A 17311-nucleotide genomic window follows, 5' to 3' on the forward strand; every position below is an offset into this window, starting at 1 on the left:
ACTCAAGGAAATCTGTTTGGCCAGCAGCAAAGTCAAACATCCCTGAGCTTCGGTGCGAACACGGCGACCGCTACCCCCAGTAAGCCAGTATTCAGTTTCGGAAGTAGTGCTGCTGTTTCCCAGGATAAACCAAAATTTACATTCGGAGCTAGCCCTGCCATTTCCCAGGATAAGCCAAAATTTATCTTCGGGGCTACTCAAGCAGAAACACCCATATCTAGGCAGACTACCACACCAAGTCCGACCGAAGACAGCATGCACACTTCACCCGACTTTCAGCGTGTAACCGACGCTTCCAAGCCAAATTTGCATGCATCCACAAATAACGGTGAAGCACCTGCTCCAGCACCTAGTTTCAGTCTCTTCGGTAATGTGCCCGCAAATTCTAGTCCAAACACGTCTCTATCGAGCTTGTTTGGATCTGGCATCGCGCAGCAACCGGGCCCCCCGATATCGTTAGTAGGGGATTCGGCGACGACTCCGAATACCGACCAACCGGTTACCTCGATCTTTGGCAATACGCAAGCCTCGAGTCAAGTATCAAAAGATATTTTTGGCCAAGCTAAGACGCCAGAGCCATCATCACAGGGCGCCTCCAATGTATCTCGTGGCGTTGGACAGCAGCTACAAACAACAAACCAAGAATCGAGTCTCTTTTCAAACAATTCATCAGTGTCACCGTCTTTCGCAGCACCAATTCAGAAGCCTCCGAGTACCGAAACAGAAACAACTTCGAGTGGACTATTCTCCCGATTATCTGCGTCAAACTTCAATTCTACGAACAAGGCGCAGTCTGACGAGAAAAGCTCTGCGCCATCAACGTTCACAAATGCTTTCTCACCAAATTCTCCATTCACTGGCCCCCCGGCGCCCATAACCTCCATTCCTACTCCAACTGTGACCAAACAAGTACCCGACGAGGTTTCCGTCAACAAGGAAGCTGCGGATGGAAAGGAAGGCCTACCAACCACTAGCGCCAATGCCGGCACGAAACCTCCACCAAAACGTTTGGAAGCCCCTGCACATTTCACCAGAGCGCAGAAGATCCTCTTACTGCATTATTACCGCTTCAGGGATCTCAATTATGTGCTACAAACGGTCATTGACTCAAAACCAGTCTGGTCAGATTTGACACCTGTTATGGCGTGGTACCAGCAAGAAGCAGACCGCATTAACAATGACTCAGAGCCAGACTGCAGATTCTTAAATGGCCCCAGATCGTCTGCCACGCTAAACAAGCTCAAAAGAGCGGCCATTGCGTCCGAGGTCTCCGAGAAACCTGCAAATGATGCAGAGGAGATGGAGCCACAGCCCATGGCCGCGGAGCGACCTATCTCTAAAGCTATTGCCCCCATCGAACCAAGACTGGCCACTTCGGCAGATCAGAGTACGAATGGAATGTCTACAGACAGCCCAACCACAACGGAGGCTCCTCAGGCATCTCAGATGACTCCATCAACTAGTACTAGTTTTCACATGCAATCTTCGAATCCTTCATCGACGAAGCGTAAGGCTGAAGATGCGGTCAATGGCGACAGCGCCGCGCTGTTCGGATCTGAAAGCAAACGAGCTCGCGGTGGTGACAATGCAGCAGTCAGCTTCCTCAAGAATGTTTTGGAGAAGAAAGATTCTCAGCCAACCCAGGATCTTGTACCAACGACAAACGGTCCCTTCGGTAGCGCAAAGTCTCTCAGTCCAACGCCTTCGACTAGCGGAGGAACATCAGTCTTCGACGACCCAGCGCATAAACAACAGACCACCTTTAGCGGGTTTGGCTCGTTCACAAAACCTCAAGATGGCTCTGATAAAGAGAACCAAGAGGCCACAGACGAAAGTGATGCGGAAGAACCTGAACGTGATCCAAAGAGTCGAGATGGTACCCAGGATTTGTCACGCGAAAATCCGAAACAGATCGAAAATGAAAGCCCATTTAGTTTTGCCAAAAGACCCAGCGACAGTCCCTCCCCAGCTCCTGGAACCTCGGCCAACTCTCTCTTTGGCCGAATCTCGAAAGCCGACAGCTCCCCAAAGTCGCCAGCTGAACCAAACGGAGAAGTATCGAAGCCAGCAGAGGAGGCGAATAGCCCCTTCTCATCCTTTGGGTCCTCGACTGGCCCTGTAAATCACACCTACAACCGGGACAGTCCATTAAAATTTGGAGCTGGTGTCCCCAAACCAAACGACTCTTTGGATCCAACTCCCGCGAAACCGCTTTTTGGGTTCAAGGTAACACCGGCAAGCCCAGAAAAGTCAAAACCTACGGCAGTCAATGGATCTGTAATCCCGAAAGCTACATCTCCCTTTAGTGGGCAGTCCAGCCTCTTTGGCAAGCCTGGGTCGACAACTCCAACAGCTTCACCCGCTAAACCATTTTCATTCGGTAGCGTTTCATCCACTAACAAGCCCTTCAGTTTTGGAGATTCAGCACCGAAGCTGGGCTCTTCGCTCTTCAATTTAGGTGGACAGGCGTCGCCACTACCTTCGAGCACAACTTCGCGAGCTTCGACCCCAGGTCTGTCCGGTGGTGATACTAGCGCACCTGAATCGTCTGCCGCGGAAGGAGACGGGAAGTCTGGCGAAGAGTTCTCAAATTTACCACAACAGAAAAGTTTGACCGATCTCACCGACGAGGAACGGGAGAATGAGGAGATTTTGTTCGAAGAGTCGGCTGCAAAGGCCAAGCTGCTTGCGAAAGACGAGAGTGGGAAGTCGGCTGGATGGGATATCAAAGGATCAGGCCCATTGCGTATATTGAAACACAAGGCAACTGGCGCAGTCCGCGCTCTCATGCGAGCCCATCCTGGTGGTAAAATCGTCATCAATGCGCGCATTCCGAAAGGTGCACCAAGCAGCCAGCCAAAGCCGAAACTGGCACTACTGCCTTTCGCGAATGACGAAAATACGATGACGAGCTGGTACTTCGCTCTTGGAACTTCGGAGGCAACTGAGGATCTAGTCAAGGTCTACAACGAAAACCACTAAAGTTGAATCTTGCTATAGCATATGGGTACGGTAATTTGCATGTAGCGAAGCATATCGGCGTTGTAGAGCGTGTAAAGAGTTTTGTGCAAAGCGTGGAGTTTCTCGTTGTTTTGCGTTATACGCACACACCCCTGTTAAGAAACAACGTGTCGTAGTTTAATTAAACCTTGTATCATATAGTCTTCCCGTAGTGCTAATGTGCAACATGTTGCAGCAAGTAGATTATCCAACGTCCTAACATGTGCTGGTGATACAGGATCCATATAACTAATAGCTATAATGGCGACACCTTTAGTTCAAGGCTGTGTTGAGCAAAGCGACGTTCGAGGTTTCAGATTAATGCTAAGCCTCTACGCACCCACGTGACTTGGCGTCTCCATCGTCTTAGCGCGACATGCTCTTTCGGGCTCCAACTACTACAAACAAGATGTCTGCGGCAATTCGAGAGATAGCAGCGAGTGCAAGTCGAAAAGCTGTCCGGCTAAAGATCCTCCCTCGACCATGGAATATCTCAGAGAGTCGAGCTGTGTTAAAGGTCCTCCAACGATACGGCGACGTCGTATTTTTCCGACATCTACAGGTGAACACCCTACGATCTCCACGAGCCAGGACGTCTCCCAAAGGCGTTATCATGACGACTATATACTAAACCTCTCGTACTACAGCACGAGACCCCTAAACCTGCCCATAACACCGTGGTGGCCATCTTCCGCGACTATGCAAGCGTCGATCGTTTGATGCAGGCCCAGCCCATCAGGTACTCTCTCGATCCCACATTGCCCCACTCGAGGACGAAACAAATTAGTATACCAGGTATGGACCACGAGGGAGAATTCAAGTTGGAAGACTTTGCGGACGACGAATCTGCCTCCAGTACTACTGAGGACCCCAAATTGCCCCCGGAAGCAGAACAAGAGACACCATTTCCCCATCAACCTCCTATCCACAAGGTCATCCATCCCGGCACTGGGCTCAGAGACTTCGTAATGTGGGCTGAGCCTTCGACTATAAATACACAAGATTGGGCAGAGAGACAACCATACTGGAACTCGTACGACAGCACCGAGGACTATGCGCAACAAGATTTAAAGAAGTCGGTGCCATTGAAGGGAATGGCCGATTTGTCATTCAAGCATACTAAACTTCTAGACTACAGAATTCGCGAAACAAACTTCATTCGAGATAGTAGGCTGACGCTGAGGCGACTTTGGGAAGGGGAGAAGGTCCATAAAGAGAATCATCCCACAGCGAACCATGGGGCGAAGAACGGGCCTAGGTTGAGCAGAAAGCCGAGAGGACTGCCTGATCATGTATCACGTCCTCTGGATGAAGGCAGATCTGGCTGATCTATGTTCGTTCGCGTGTTGTCTCTTTGCAAGCCTGTGTCGAGAGACATTTCACTGAAACATGCTTAGAGGTCCACAACTTGTAGCATCATATTCTAGACCTATATCAGTCGGAAGAGCCAAGTTCAGACACCTGAAATGGCAAGCCTGGAAGATGCCGGGAATGCCACAAAGTGCCCAGGATGGTTTGTGCAAGGCCTCGACATTCCACTAGCCTAGGAGATACAGACCGTGCTATGCAACTTCATCATCATCAGTTGCAGACTTCCTAGGAAACCATCACTCAATTCTTCTTTCAATGAGAGCACTCTGTCGTCTCATTGTCTTAGCGGCGTCTTCTCGGCCCTCAATGCGGCGCTATCTAAGAAGTATGTACAGATGCGAGATATATGCTTTACCGATACAGATATGTTCCGCCCGATCGCGATATTCATGCGCTGATGCAAGGTTATATCTGGTCACTTGATATGTGATCAAATCTCAAGCTTCTTCTTCCTTGGTTGCACAGTCGTGTAAAGGACTTGAGACATACTGGACTACGGACATGTCTAAGGACTTGCAAAAGCCATATTTGAAGAGGGATGTACATAGCGGAGACATAGCAGGAAATCTGGTGATGATGTTCACGTAAAAGATTTAGCTGACTCGACAGCCGAGCATTTGCGGAGGCTTTACATCATTGACAAAGCCCATTTTGATTCCGGGATAAGCACTTTCATTCATGTAAAGGTTTCTACTCACACTTTGGGCGTATTTGACTTGACGGATTCTCAGTGGCTTGTGTCATGTAGCATGCGCAAGAATATATACAACATACTGGAGACGCTCATTCTGATAGGTCATGCAGCTGCCTGCTCAGGCCTACACTATGACAAGCGAGAAGCATGACTTTACCTATAGCAGTAATATCTGATTCAGAAGCTTACTTAGCGTGCTCAGCTTGGGCACTTCAGTGTACCCCGGGCGGCTACCTCCTTGCAGCACGCCTGGCAGAGGGGCGTAGCTTCATTATTACATGAACATCCGATCGCCTTCCTCAGTCAGAATTGCGAGATTGGTTAACCTTATCTATTACACTACAGGTGGCCTTCACCCATATCATCGATCTTTCTCCTGTATCATCATCACCATGACTACTTCTGAGACCTTCCGACCCACAGCCTTGACCGTGCCAATGGTTTTTGTGGGAACGCTTCTTGGAACGCTTGTTTGTATCGCTAACATGTACTTTGGCCTGCAAGTGGGAACGCTAAGCACTATGAATACATCAACAGCTCTGCTCTCCTTTGCTATTTTCAAAAGCGCTTTGCAATGGACTGACCTGGCCTTTTCGCCAACTGAGAACGTCGTGATCCAGACAATCGCGTCTTCTATCGCTGGAATGCCTGTGACAGCTAGTCTAACCAGTATAATACCCGCTTTCGAGTCTCTTCGACGTCCTGAAGAAGGTGGTTCTTACGTCTTCTCAGTACTAGATCTGATGCTCTGGTCCCTCGGTGTGGCACTATTTGGCACCGTCTTCGCTGCGCCCTTTCGCTCATTATTCATCCTCCAGGAAAAGCTGCGCTTTCCTGGAGGATATGCAACTGGTGTTCTGGTTGGCGTACTCCATAAGGATGATCAAATAATTCGTCGAACAGAGGAAGATAAATCCAACGTCGATATTGTGCAACAGATGCACTCGCATGTCCGAACCACCGAAGCCACGGAGGAATGGCCAGTCAACAGCACGGGCGGTCGATCATTCGAATGGAAGAGCAAGGTCATGATCGTATCAAAGACTTTCCTTGGAACTGGCATATATGTGAGCACTCATGGCGGTTCACATCTGAGTTCTGCTAAATCCTGCAGGTGATCGCTTCTTACTTCGTCCCGAACCTTTCGCGAATTCCTATCTTCGGAACTACGGCTTCGCGAGACTGGCTGTGGTATTTGACATTGTCTCCAGCCTTCACTGCGTTCGGGATGGTACTAGATCCACACATTGCAATCGCGATGATGCTCGGTGCTGTTATTGGTTGGGGAATCCTCGCACCAGTAGCAAATCACAAAGGCTGGGCACCTGGTCCCGTAGAGAGCATGGAGGATGGCGCCCGCGGATGGCTAATCTGGATCAGTGTCGGTCTCCTCCTAGGTGACGCTCTTGTCCGCGTGGTACACCCCATTATACGATACGCGCATTCTTTGTTCGGAACTGTGCTAGATATCTGCAAGCAGAATGACAATCATGACACAAGTTTGCGACAACCCCTTCTCGGACCAAGAGGAACCAGTGTGGAAAATTTGGATTCCTCAGACTCATGTCCTTCTGTGGGCGCCGTCCATTCTCCCAATTCAGAGAACGAGCTGGTGTCACATCGAGCTTTGATCGTCTGGCTTAGCATATCAACTTTTCTTTGTATAGCGTGCACATTACTTGTGTATGGCTCAGAGATCCCCATCTATTTAGTTGTGACTTCTATCGCTATTTCCTTTCCGCTTTGCTTGGTCGTCATAAGGAGCGTGGGTGAGACAGATATGGCCCCTTCCATGAGCCTTAGTAAGTCTGCTCTACACTAGATCAAGCAAAGCATATTGACAGACTCAGGCAACGTATGCCAATTTCTCTTTGTACTCATGCTAGCAGGCGCTGCACGCAACAGACTCATTACTATGGTTGCCGCTGGAATCACTGAAGCTGGATTGTGGCAGTCCGCTGTTTTAATGACCGATCTTAAGACGGCATATCTCGTTCAAGCATCGCCCAAGGTTATGTTCTATGCCCAGCTGTTAGGTTCTTTCATCGGCGTCTTTGTAGGCTCGGGCATATATCGACTCTTCCGGGCTGCTTACACTTTCCCCAGTGCGGCTTTTCCAGTACCACTGGCGCACTTGTGGGCGAATACAGCTCGCCTGGCGAATGGAGGGAGTCTTCCAAACGGTGCGTGGCCTGTAATGATTGGTGCTCTTGTTCTTTCTGCTCTGTTACGAATCCTCAACCTCGTCGGTGGTTCAGCAAAGTGGACATTATGGGTTCCAAGCGGGGTAGCAATGTCTATCGGTGAGTGTAATCTCTTGAAATGGTATTGACGCCCGAGCTAATCATCTACAGGCATGTATGTTACTCCGTCCATCACGCTTGCAAGGCTGGCTGGTGCTGGGATTCGGCTTTGGTCCCTCAAGTATATGGACATCTCAGAGGTGTCCCTCATGTCGGCGGCCACAGGATGCATCCTAGGCGAGGGTATTCTTGGCTTCATTCCTGCAATACTCACTGCAGCTGGGGTACCCAAGCTTTGGTAGAACCTAGGCGGGTCAGCATGGACTTACATTATCTATTGCCAGTTATGTTACGTACAGTGGGTCTCTCTTAGCTTCCAATGAATTGTACAGAAGGCATGTAAGATAAAAGAGATATACGTTATGCAATGGACAAGTACTGTATGTTGGGCTTCTCAGAGCTAGCTGCAGCATGCATGCATGGCTGGTGACCATCACATTTGGAATCGCCTACTCCATAGCCGGAGCTTCCGCCAATGGCATGTACTTCCAGCTCTCATACTCCTATGATAACTTGCTGTTCTTCTACCTCCTCAGTATATAGCTCTTGATTACATATCTCAGAATGACATCTGTATCCAATGCATGCTGCACTGACAGAGCCTCACTCTGGTTTCTTGATGAACTTGATCTATATAAAGCAGTAAAGCCATATCATTTGGATTTCGATCCTGAAGATGAGCGCATTCCCCGCACGAATCTCGACCGCAAGGAAGTTCGCAATGTTCAGATACATAGCTTACGCAACCATCTAGAGCAAGTCTTTTGTGGCGAAAGTGGTTTTTTATTATGTCAGATGCCGTGACTCCTATTACGGTCAACTCTGACGACGAGAATACTGTTCGAGATCAGTATTATATGTTTCTTGAACATGGAGTACGAGTCTTCAGTTCAAAACACAAGGCCGACGGGGCTCATATATTCATCATTGATGATAAGGCAGGTCGGTCTCAGAGGCCTTATATTCTAGGTTTTTGAGAATAATTTGAGGACTCAGAAGCGCCACGTCAGCATTCCGATTGGATCCTTTCCTTCCTTGATTGCGGCTTGTTTGATGGAGGTAGCCAAGTTTGACGGTGGTACCATTCTTCTCCTCGGAATGAATACATTCCATGCTGTGCCGCCAGGCTACATAAACTCTCCACATGACCCATAATCCTGACAAGCAACTTGCTGTGACAAGAACTTTTATCCACCCTTAGGTGTTCACTTAAGTCCAGTAAAGAAGTCGCTCGAAGTGAGCTCCAACGTGTCTCGCCCCACGAGCTAATATTTCGAGGTGCTGGTTGTTTCTTTCACAGCTGATTACAGGAATAGAGTCCTATATTCACCGAGGTGTGAAAACGTCGAGATCGAGACCGACTTCTCTAACCAAGAACTTCGACCCAAAGTGGGTGAACAAAGTGATTTCATTATTGGGGGTCATTATCGAGAGACTAAGTAGAGCACTTTAGAAGAACACGATCAGGAGCCCTAGCAGCAATCAAGATCGCACGGTCCCAGATATGTCGACTCCCACCACATCAATGGAGGAGATTTCACTTCCGCGGTTCATGCCAGAACATGTCAGAAACAGAGGATTCTATGGCCGGAAAGACGTTCTGCGCCAGATTGACCAAGTCTTCCTGCGGGACGAGGAGTCTCCGGACGGCGCAGCTACACCCTCCTCTCATGCCGGAGACCCTCCCGAAGAGTTGAAAGCGTTTGTCATATGCGGCATAGAAGGCTCGGGCAAGACTGAAATTGCAAACGAGTACATGCACTCGCGCAGGACCAGATTCGATGCGGTTTTCTGGGTCGACGGCGCGACTACGCAGACGCTCAACACGGGTTTTCACGATATGGCAGATGAGCTTGGGCTGGAGGCAGACAACTCGCTTGAAGGTTCTGTCATAACAAGAGAGATTGTGAAGGATTGGCTGTCGAACCCCCGTGGAAAAGTGGCAAAGGAGCCACAAAAGCGAGATTCGGATATTACGTGGCTGCTTGTTTTCGACAACGCAGACGATCCTGATATCATTCACGACTTTTGGCCCACGGGCCGAGCTGGCTCGGTGCTTGTCACTAGAAGATATCCTTTTGCAAAAGAGGGAGCTTTCGGCAGATTTGCAGGGTTGGATCTGCCACCTCTGCCGGTGGAGGAAGCCGGTCGCTTTCTTCAAATGCTGTCCCAAAGGGAGGAAGAGGAAGGAAGTCTGGATACCTGCAGAAAAATCGTTACGAATTTAGGCTGTCTACCTGCTACTGTCGTGCTGATTGGCTACGAAATTCGTAGCACACAGCTCACGCTCAAAGAGAATGAGGAATATTTTCGCGGACATGCGAAATACTTTCATGAAGTCGTAGTGCCTGATTTGACCGAACCTCGACCCGTAGCTGCGACCTCGAATATCGACAGCTTGTCGGACCCTGCTTACGCTCTTCTCCGTGTGCTCTCGGTTCTTGATGCCGATAAGGTACCCGAGGAGATTCTCACCACTGGAGGACCCATGCTCGATCTCGAACATTATCCAAGGACCAATATCGACTATGTGGAGGCTCGGGAAGAGTTGATCGAGTCGTCGCGAATAGTACACAACGTCAAACCTGCCTTCGTCAGGATCCACCGCCGTGTTCAATACGTTGTTGGATGTAAGATGTCCATAGAGGAGCTACAGGCTGTTTATGATGCGGGTGTCACGCTTGTCACGAGCGTGTGGCCTTTTGCCAACAGCTCGAATCTGAACCAAGTCGATCGACTGCGCAAGGTTCAAAAGTATCTGCCTCACCTGTATCGTCTGCGTGGGTTGATCGAGCAGCAGTACACGTTGGCAGCTCTGCAACCACACATTGGGGTCAGCGCTCTGTTCAATGAGGCTTCGTGGTAGGTGGATATTCTACTATCGAATGAGGAGTACCACTAATTCTCAACTCAGGTACTTCATCCTTCAACCCACCGGCTACGGTATGCTAGAGGCACAGAGGTTCGCCAGACTGTCGCAACAAGTCCTAGATAGAAGTACTAGAGAGCCCAAGGATGAAAAGCTTTCAAGCAAGCTCTTAGCCGATAGTTACCGCTATCAGGGCATCTCCGGCATACACAGAGACGATCCCTCCGCAATCTCAAACTGCACAAAGTGGTTAGAGATTCTAGTAGATCGTATTGCCAAATACGGCCTTGAAGAAGACAAGAGAACGCTGCCTATCGCCTACAATGAGATCGGGATGGCTCTTATGCGCATACCCGATGAGGCTGAAGCGGTCAAGTCTTGGACCATGTCCTGCGATGCTCTGGTGGCGAATACTCCGCCAGATGCACTGGTGTTTCCCTTCCCTTGGGTACACAGGGGTATAGTCGCCGCTCAAGCCGGAGACGCAGATGCGGCAGAAGCGCTGGTCGCTCCTATCCTTGCGGCGCGGGAAGAGAAATTAGGGATCGATGATACAACCTCCATCGAGTGAGTCAGGAGTTCCCAGGTTGCTCTTTGCGGGTACTAATCGGGGCAGGACCGGTGTCATTCTTGTCTTCATGGGCAACATTAGACTCATCCAAGGACGAAAAGCGGAGGCTTACGAGTACCACAAGAGAGCTGTTTCCATACTTGAGGTCACATGTGGGGAAAATTCAGTGCAAGCCTCTCTGGGATACTATCGGTTGGCAGTCGACCAATTTGACCGTGGAGAGTTCGAAGCAGCCGCGTGAGTCAACAATTGCCATCCACAGCTGCCTCGCACGTACTAATTCAGATAAAAAGTGACAACCTCAAAAAGAAGATCATCGTCTATGGCGATAGCCCATGGTTCGAACCCCAGAGAGCACGCTTGGCGTGGAAGCGTGGACGAGCCCTCCTCGCTCTAGGGAGAGACAACGACAAAGAGGAAGCAGACTATCTGTTGGAGAAGGCCATGGAAATGAGAAGAGAACTGGCACCGGGAGACGATCGGGACGAGCAGGAGCTCGTGGATGAGGATTGGGATCGCCTTGTCTACTACTTCTGGCGGTGAAACAGGTGACTCCCGTCATGCGCAGGACTGGTCTCAAGGGAAGAGGAGCTCGCTGTTTGACTGTAGCACACTTGATCTGGAAAACCATAACTCTTTACGAGATCTAGCTATGAATTTGTTGCGTGGGGCATGGTCAGGATGTTGATCCTTGGTACTAATGCGCTTCAAAATGGCCTTGTTCTTGCCGTTGTGCATTGTTGTACAGACCGATGTTACACATATCACAATTTACTCAAGGCTACGAACTTCCAATATCGGAACACAAATGACGTACCTGCTAGCAAGTAGATTGTACATGGAAAACAGCTTCCGGTGACCTGTGGCTCGGCCTTGTCTCAACATTGATGCGCTCAGAGTGCTGTGTTATTTCCATCCAGATTAATTCTAGCGTGCCCCAAGCCTCTATAATCTTGAATTCAACCATTAGTATATCATTGAGGGGCCATATAATTACTTGACTTCCACTGCCTTGCAGTGGAGATGGGTGGCTCACCCTACATCAGGCCAGGACATTTCATGTGGTAAGGATATGATCCGCCAATATATAGTCGCCAGCCTTTCGTCTACAAATCCATAGGTTACATTTCCATCTCGAGATACAGCTGTCTCTGGTACACACTACGTCATATCCTCCCAAGTACCAGACGAGATGCAGGACTTGGAGCAAGAGGCAGAAGTAAGGAGTACAAGCAACGGAGCAAAGACCACAGACTGCAGTACCCTCTGCGATAAAGATTCACATTTTCAACAGATGACTACGAGCCCGTCCTGTACTGCAACTAAATCGACTTCTGAAAGCCACAGTGAGTCCACGACAAGGCAGCCGGGTAAGGTTTCACAAGCTTCATCTAGTATATGATTCTGACTTGCCAGCTGATGTGCGATACTCAAGGGTCTTGTACTCTTTCGCGTCATTGTCACGGCGCGGCCATCTCTATACTGGACAGCACTACAACTCGCTAGCACAGTTCTTGATTCCGAGCTTCAATCGCCCAACACTACCACCTGGGAATGAAGGTATCTTCGTGATTGGCCGGAATGTGTCAGGAGGCTCTGAAACAAGCCATACATTCCTACAGTCACCAGAGGATCTTGGCGTATTCTTGAGAGAGCAGGCAGAAGGTCGTATACTATTCCTACGAGGCTATCCGTCATCAGAGTGGCTGTCGTATCTAGGAGCACGTCTCAACTTGGATTATGAATACCTTTTCCAACACTTCGCTCACTCGTCACACCTCGAGAGTGGTGATCTTCTATGCTTACCTCCGTTGTCTCTCATAGCTACAAACACTATACAGCTCTACTTCACCACCCTCGGAGTATGGGATAATCACCAGTCTGAAATTGGCGTCACCGAGGCACGATCTAAACTGGCACTTTCATTCAAGTCCTACATGGACGACATGATTCATGGAAAGGGTACCAAACTTTGTGACTCCATTGTCCGGTCATTCCACGTACACGACCTGAAGCATTTCTCCATGGATCAGCAAATCACAATCAAGCTCTTGCGTGTGGAGAAATCTTGGACAAGTTAGTCAATCTCTGACCATGTGGTCTCAAGATACTAACAGCCTTCAGTAATCATCTGGAGTGATGCTGGGACTTCTCTTGAATCGAGTCACCGGGGCCCGTGGCTGGATATGACGGCTGACCATTCTTCTTCGATCAGATTTATACCCATGGTACTACAGCTACAGAATGGCCAAATAAAAGACTTTCTGACAACAACCATGGGCAAGACACAGAGTTCGCAGACCTCATCAATCGCAACATCTGAGCAACTAGCACAGAATCTGTGTGCGCTACCTCATGATTTCCTCAGGCCCCTCAATGACTTCACGATACAGGCACACCCTTTCTACGCCTTGCACGAGATATTCAGACTTAACGCCGCCTCGGAGCATCAGTTTCTCAATCTGATGGAAACCAAAGCCCACACACACGGCCGTATGGACAACGATCGACAGCGCAGCATCGCCGAAATCCAGGCCATCAAGCAGCTCATAGACCAGGATCACGAAAAGATAACGGATGTTCTCGAAACAATCCGCACTCGAGGCGGATGCCACTGGAATCCTGAACCGCAGACTCGCGAGGCGGACGAGGCCAGAGAAGCCGCCGAGACGCTGCATCGCACGTTCCGCAAGCTGGAGCGCCGGGCGCACGCTGTCTCGGAGGCTTGCCGGGATGCCATATCGATGCTCAGCAGCGATGCTATGGTTCGAGAGGCTCAGAAGAGCATGAAGACAGCCGAAGGAATTGCGAAGGTGACTTTCATCGCGTTTGTCTTCGTGCCGCTGTCCTTTACCACGTCGTTCTTCGGCATGAATTTCGCCGAATTCAATGGTAAGAATCTGGGCATTTGGGTCTGGTTCATGGTCTCGGTTCCTGTACTCATGCTATCGCTGCTTGTCTGGTGGTTGGATGGCCAGAAGTGCCGCCGAGCTGTAAGCTGGATCAGAAGGCTTTCTGGTGGCCGGGATTGAGATGAAGGCTTTCTAGAGGCATAGCTAGAAGGGATTTCAGACTCCCCACGAACTTGCTCCTGCTGCTAGACTGGTGTTAACGTATCATCGATTACTATGATTGGTTGACTCTCCGTAGCGACCTTACGTGCCATACGAAGCAGGTATATATATATGCCGCGACGATTGAGTATCCATATAGGACATTCCGGTGACAATGGAGCTTATAAGAACCATACAGTCAGTAGAAGGATGTATAGGGGTTGTCCGTACTCTATACTCCACCTGCTTCCCAATCTTCCTCACTCACACACGAAACATACGACAACCGCAACCCCACCCTCACACCCTTCTCCCAAAAAACCCCCCCATCCTCGCCATCACCGGCACCATCTCTCCCATCCCCTCCATCCCCTCCATCCCATCACAACGCGCCCTCCACAGCAGCTGCGCCTGTTCACACCATCGAAAATGCCCCAGAAACCCGTCCCGCGTATAAACCTTGTCGCGAGCCTCATACGCCCAGTCCTCGCCCTCAGTGCCGATGATGTCCTCCTCGATCGCGAGTTGACAGCCTGCGCAGCATATGCCGTGCTCGAGGGTGGCGGATAGCGGGTTGTAGTAGGGGAGGGCACAGGAGCCCATGGACGTGTATTTTGGTGTGTGGGGTAGGGCATGGGGTAAGGGGTGTTGGGGGTGCTGGGTCTGTGTATGTGTATGTGTAGAGGAGAGATGAGCGTGGTGAGTTGAAACAAGCGTAACGCGGGTCTTGAGTACAGATTCCGCCAACGTGTACACTCCCGGCAGACTCCTGAGCGATCTCAAGCCCTCTGATTCGCGTTTAGTCAGTCGGAACTGCTTCCGGACGGCGGCACGGGCGTGCAGTTGAAGGGGGGGAGCAGCACGCTGGAGACACGCAAAGCAGCAGCGTATCCAAGCGACCCGCGACACAAACCCGGCGAACTCACCACAGAGACTACATGTCTCGGTACATAGCGCGGCGTAGGCGTCGCGGAGAGAGACGTGCATGGCAAGGCGTGTTCGAAGTAGTGCGCAGAGAAGGTTGAGGCCGTGCTGGACGACGATGCGGTATTGCTTGAGCGAGTCGACGATGTCGCGCGCTCGGAGGTTGGTTTGTCGGATGTAGAAGAGGGAGTGCATGTCTAGATGGAGTAGTATGTCGTGTAGAAGCTCGAGGGGTAGTTGATCGAGGGAGCCGAGATCCGTTTTCGACGACCGTGGAAAGGGCGCTGCTATGGACTGACGAACGGCGACGTGCTCACGAGGCGGGAACCAGATGACGGAGAGAGCAAAGTCTTTGCGGTGGTAGGCGGCGGTTCGAATGATGGCGTCGGCCTGGTCTGTGGTGAATTGGAATTCGGTGACGGAGCGATATCTGGGAGGCATAGGGGTAGCCATTCTCGACGTTGATCGTTGCGCTGGGATGGGATAGACGCCGTTGGCACGGCCACGATGTCGATAAGGCGTGTAGTCGGGTTTATCTACTAATCATTATTCTATATCCGACATATATCGTCGTCGAACTCGGCACGGATTCTAGTGGCTACGGGCGCCGCGTCTAGACTAGCGTGTTTAACTCCCTAGCTCTAGAATACTCGGCTAGTTAATCGTAAAACAAATTCGTCGCTTGCCTAGAACCTAACTCTCTTAGTATTTTTTATTTCCACACCTGTATTTATATACCTAATCTTTATGGTTATTTTACCTCTCTACCTCTCTACAGAGACTTGAAAAGTAGAGTAAGGTAATTAATTCTATATCCTTTCTAAGCTCTAGACTGTCTAGTTTACTCTATAACAAGAGGATTTAGTTTCTTATGGGAGAAAACTTAAAGAAGGTAGGTTTCCTAGAATCTAAACTACTTCTTTTACACCGGCTCTCTTCTAAGAATGTTTAAAAATACTTCTCTATTTCGTTAACGAGACTTTATAAGGATAAAATAAACTTATAGAAGGATAAAGATGTATCTAATAATCTATTATATCTACTTATGCTCTTATATACTAGTATTTGTTTACTATAACCGCTCTCTAGGATAAGAATATATATTTAATTAATTAAGACAAGTAAGTATATTGTACAAGTAAGTTATATAGATTATTGTCTCCTCTTTTAAGATTCACTCTGCTTATGAAAGAGAAGATATACAAATCCTAGTCAGTTCCAAGAGCTTTTGGCCTGAAAATCCTCCCAAGATCAATCACTATCGTCCACGAAATCGAAACCCCCACCGCGTCCCGATTCGTTCACCAATTCGGCACGTAAATTCTCAAACTCCTTGCGCATCGACTCAGGGCTCGCATGCTCGACAAAGTATTCAAAGTCAAGCAGTTTCACGCCCTCCTCTCCTTCCTCGCTGACGAGAAAGTTATACCGATTGACATCCCCATGCACAAATCCCAATTCATGGAATTTCGCGAGAGCGGCCTCGCAGATGCCCAGATCGGCGAGCGCGGCGGGGCGTCCCTGCAGCTTTTCCACGAGGAAGCCCATGATCCGTCCGTTCTCGTGGACGTGGCCGAGGAAGCGCGGGGCTAGGCCGGTGCCCTGGAGGAGTTGGTATGCTCTTGTTTCCTGCTCGATGCGGGGGAGTTCCCATTCGAAGCGGGCGATTTTGGCGATGACGGTGGTGGCGGCGGGGGAGTTGGGGGTGGTGGTTGGCGGGATTGAAGGGGGGGAGAGGGCTTCGAAGGCTGTTGCTGTGAGCTGTTCGGTCTTCTGTAGCTCTAGGCAGTTGATTCGAGTTTGATGCCATGGACGGCTGATGCCGGCTAGGGTTCTGTTCGTGATGGAACTTTGTAAGGCGCCGCTGGATTTGTCTCTCCAGATGTGGGCTACGGTCCATTCCTCGTCGTAGGGGAGGTTGGGTAGGGACTGGAGAGGGAAGGAAAGCGTGGCTCTGTCGAAGGTTCCGGGGGAGATGGTAAGATATCTAATCTGGTTACCGATTTGCAGTCGGTATTCACTTTCATGAGAATCGTCATCGTCTACTTCCATGGACAGGATGACGGGGTGTATTGACGGGTTTGTGGTTTGATCGTGAGACATTGTTACCGTAAGACCGCCTTCGCTGTGGGATCGCTAGTTGAATGAGGTGGGAGGAAAGTGGCGCTTGCACGTTTATGCTTCGACTTTTCCTTTATCGCTGCTATGGCTCCTTCTTTTCCTTTCATCATTATTTTTAGAAGAACACGTCTCGTGAAGGCACTTTAGGGATTCAATGAGATGGGCTCCTTGGCAACCGAACCCGCTTAGCATTCGTCGGGCGGTTGATCAGGCCAATGAAGGGGGTCCCTACAGTACTCTGATCACTTTTCTAAAACATTGTAGACGCAGCGGCTAAAACTAGTCTACAAGTCACCGATTGGTCCAAATTTCCTTGCTGCCTAAATCAAAAGGAGGCGGCGGTGTTGGGCTGGCGACAACGACTGCAGTGATAGGCTAGGCAGTCGTTTATACCATCGCCCGAGT

General features: G+C 49.8%; 6 protein-coding genes across 6 annotated transcripts; 4 read left to right on the forward strand and 2 right to left on the reverse strand.

Annotated features, from left to right (window-relative positions):
- Positions 1-3409: 3409 nt before the first annotated feature.
- EJ05DRAFT_500302 (uncharacterized protein) lies at positions 3410-4328 on the forward strand (the record flags this gene model as incomplete). Its single annotated transcript, XM_033746976.1, has 2 exons — positions 3410-3562; positions 3648-4328. 2 exons carry the CDS (start codon positions 3410-3412, stop codon positions 4326-4328), a joined length of 834 nt encoding a protein of 277 aa, XP_033601234.1.
- Positions 4329-5502: 1174 nt separating this feature from the next.
- On the forward strand, positions 5503-7610 carry EJ05DRAFT_438557 (OPT superfamily oligopeptide transporter; the record flags this gene model as incomplete). The annotated part of the gene is made up of 4 exons (XM_033741837.1): positions 5503-6132; positions 6180-6867; positions 6916-7368; positions 7420-7610. The coding sequence occupies 4 exons, from the start codon at positions 5503-5505 to the stop codon at positions 7608-7610; spliced, it is 1962 nt and encodes a 653-aa protein (XP_033601235.1).
- A 546-nt stretch (positions 7611-8156) lies between these two features.
- Positions 8157-11665, forward strand: EJ05DRAFT_538089 (uncharacterized protein; the record flags this gene model as incomplete). Its single annotated transcript, XM_033749429.1, has 6 exons — positions 8157-8310; positions 8570-8604; positions 8822-10230; positions 10283-10804; positions 10854-11045; positions 11102-11665. The coding sequence occupies 6 exons, from the start codon at positions 8157-8159 to the stop codon at positions 11349-11351; spliced, it is 2562 nt and encodes an 853-aa protein (XP_033601236.1). The 3' UTR covers positions 11352-11665.
- Positions 11666-12000: 335 nt separating this feature from the next.
- EJ05DRAFT_538090 (uncharacterized protein) lies at positions 12001-13840 on the forward strand (the record flags this gene model as incomplete). The annotated part of the gene is made up of 3 exons (XM_033749430.1): positions 12001-12154; positions 12315-12884; positions 12933-13840. The coding sequence occupies 3 exons, from the start codon at positions 12001-12003 to the stop codon at positions 13838-13840; spliced, it is 1632 nt and encodes a 543-aa protein (XP_033601237.1).
- A 321-nt stretch (positions 13841-14161) lies between these two features.
- EJ05DRAFT_464639 (uncharacterized protein) lies at positions 14162-15341 on the reverse strand (the record flags this gene model as incomplete). The annotated part of the gene is made up of 1 exon (XM_033742754.1): positions 14162-15341. The coding sequence occupies exon 1, from the start codon at positions 15236-15238 to the stop codon at positions 14162-14164; it is 1077 nt and encodes a 358-aa protein (XP_033601238.1). The 5' UTR covers positions 15239-15341.
- Positions 15342-15927: 586 nt separating this feature from the next.
- EJ05DRAFT_531714 (alpha-galactosidase A) lies at positions 15928-17108 on the reverse strand. The gene has a single exon (XM_033749042.1). It carries the CDS (start codon positions 16886-16888, stop codon positions 16037-16039), a length of 852 nt encoding a protein of 283 aa, XP_033601239.1. The 5' UTR covers positions 16889-17108; the 3' UTR covers positions 15928-16036.
- Between the last annotated feature and the right edge of the window lie 203 nt (positions 17109-17311).

Source organism: Pseudovirgaria hyperparasitica (genome assembly GCF_010093815.1).
Source record: "Pseudovirgaria hyperparasitica strain CBS 121739 unplaced genomic scaffold EJ05scaffold_7, whole genome shotgun sequence".
Classification (NCBI taxonomy): Eukaryota; Fungi; Ascomycota; class Dothideomycetes; order Acrospermales; family Acrospermaceae; genus Pseudovirgaria; species Pseudovirgaria hyperparasitica.

Bases quoted from the DNA above. Each gene is read 5' to 3' on its own strand.
- EJ05DRAFT_531714 (XM_033749042.1), bottom strand. From the start codon at position 16,888: ATGTCTCACGATCAAACCACAAACCCGTCAATACACCCCGTCATCCTG.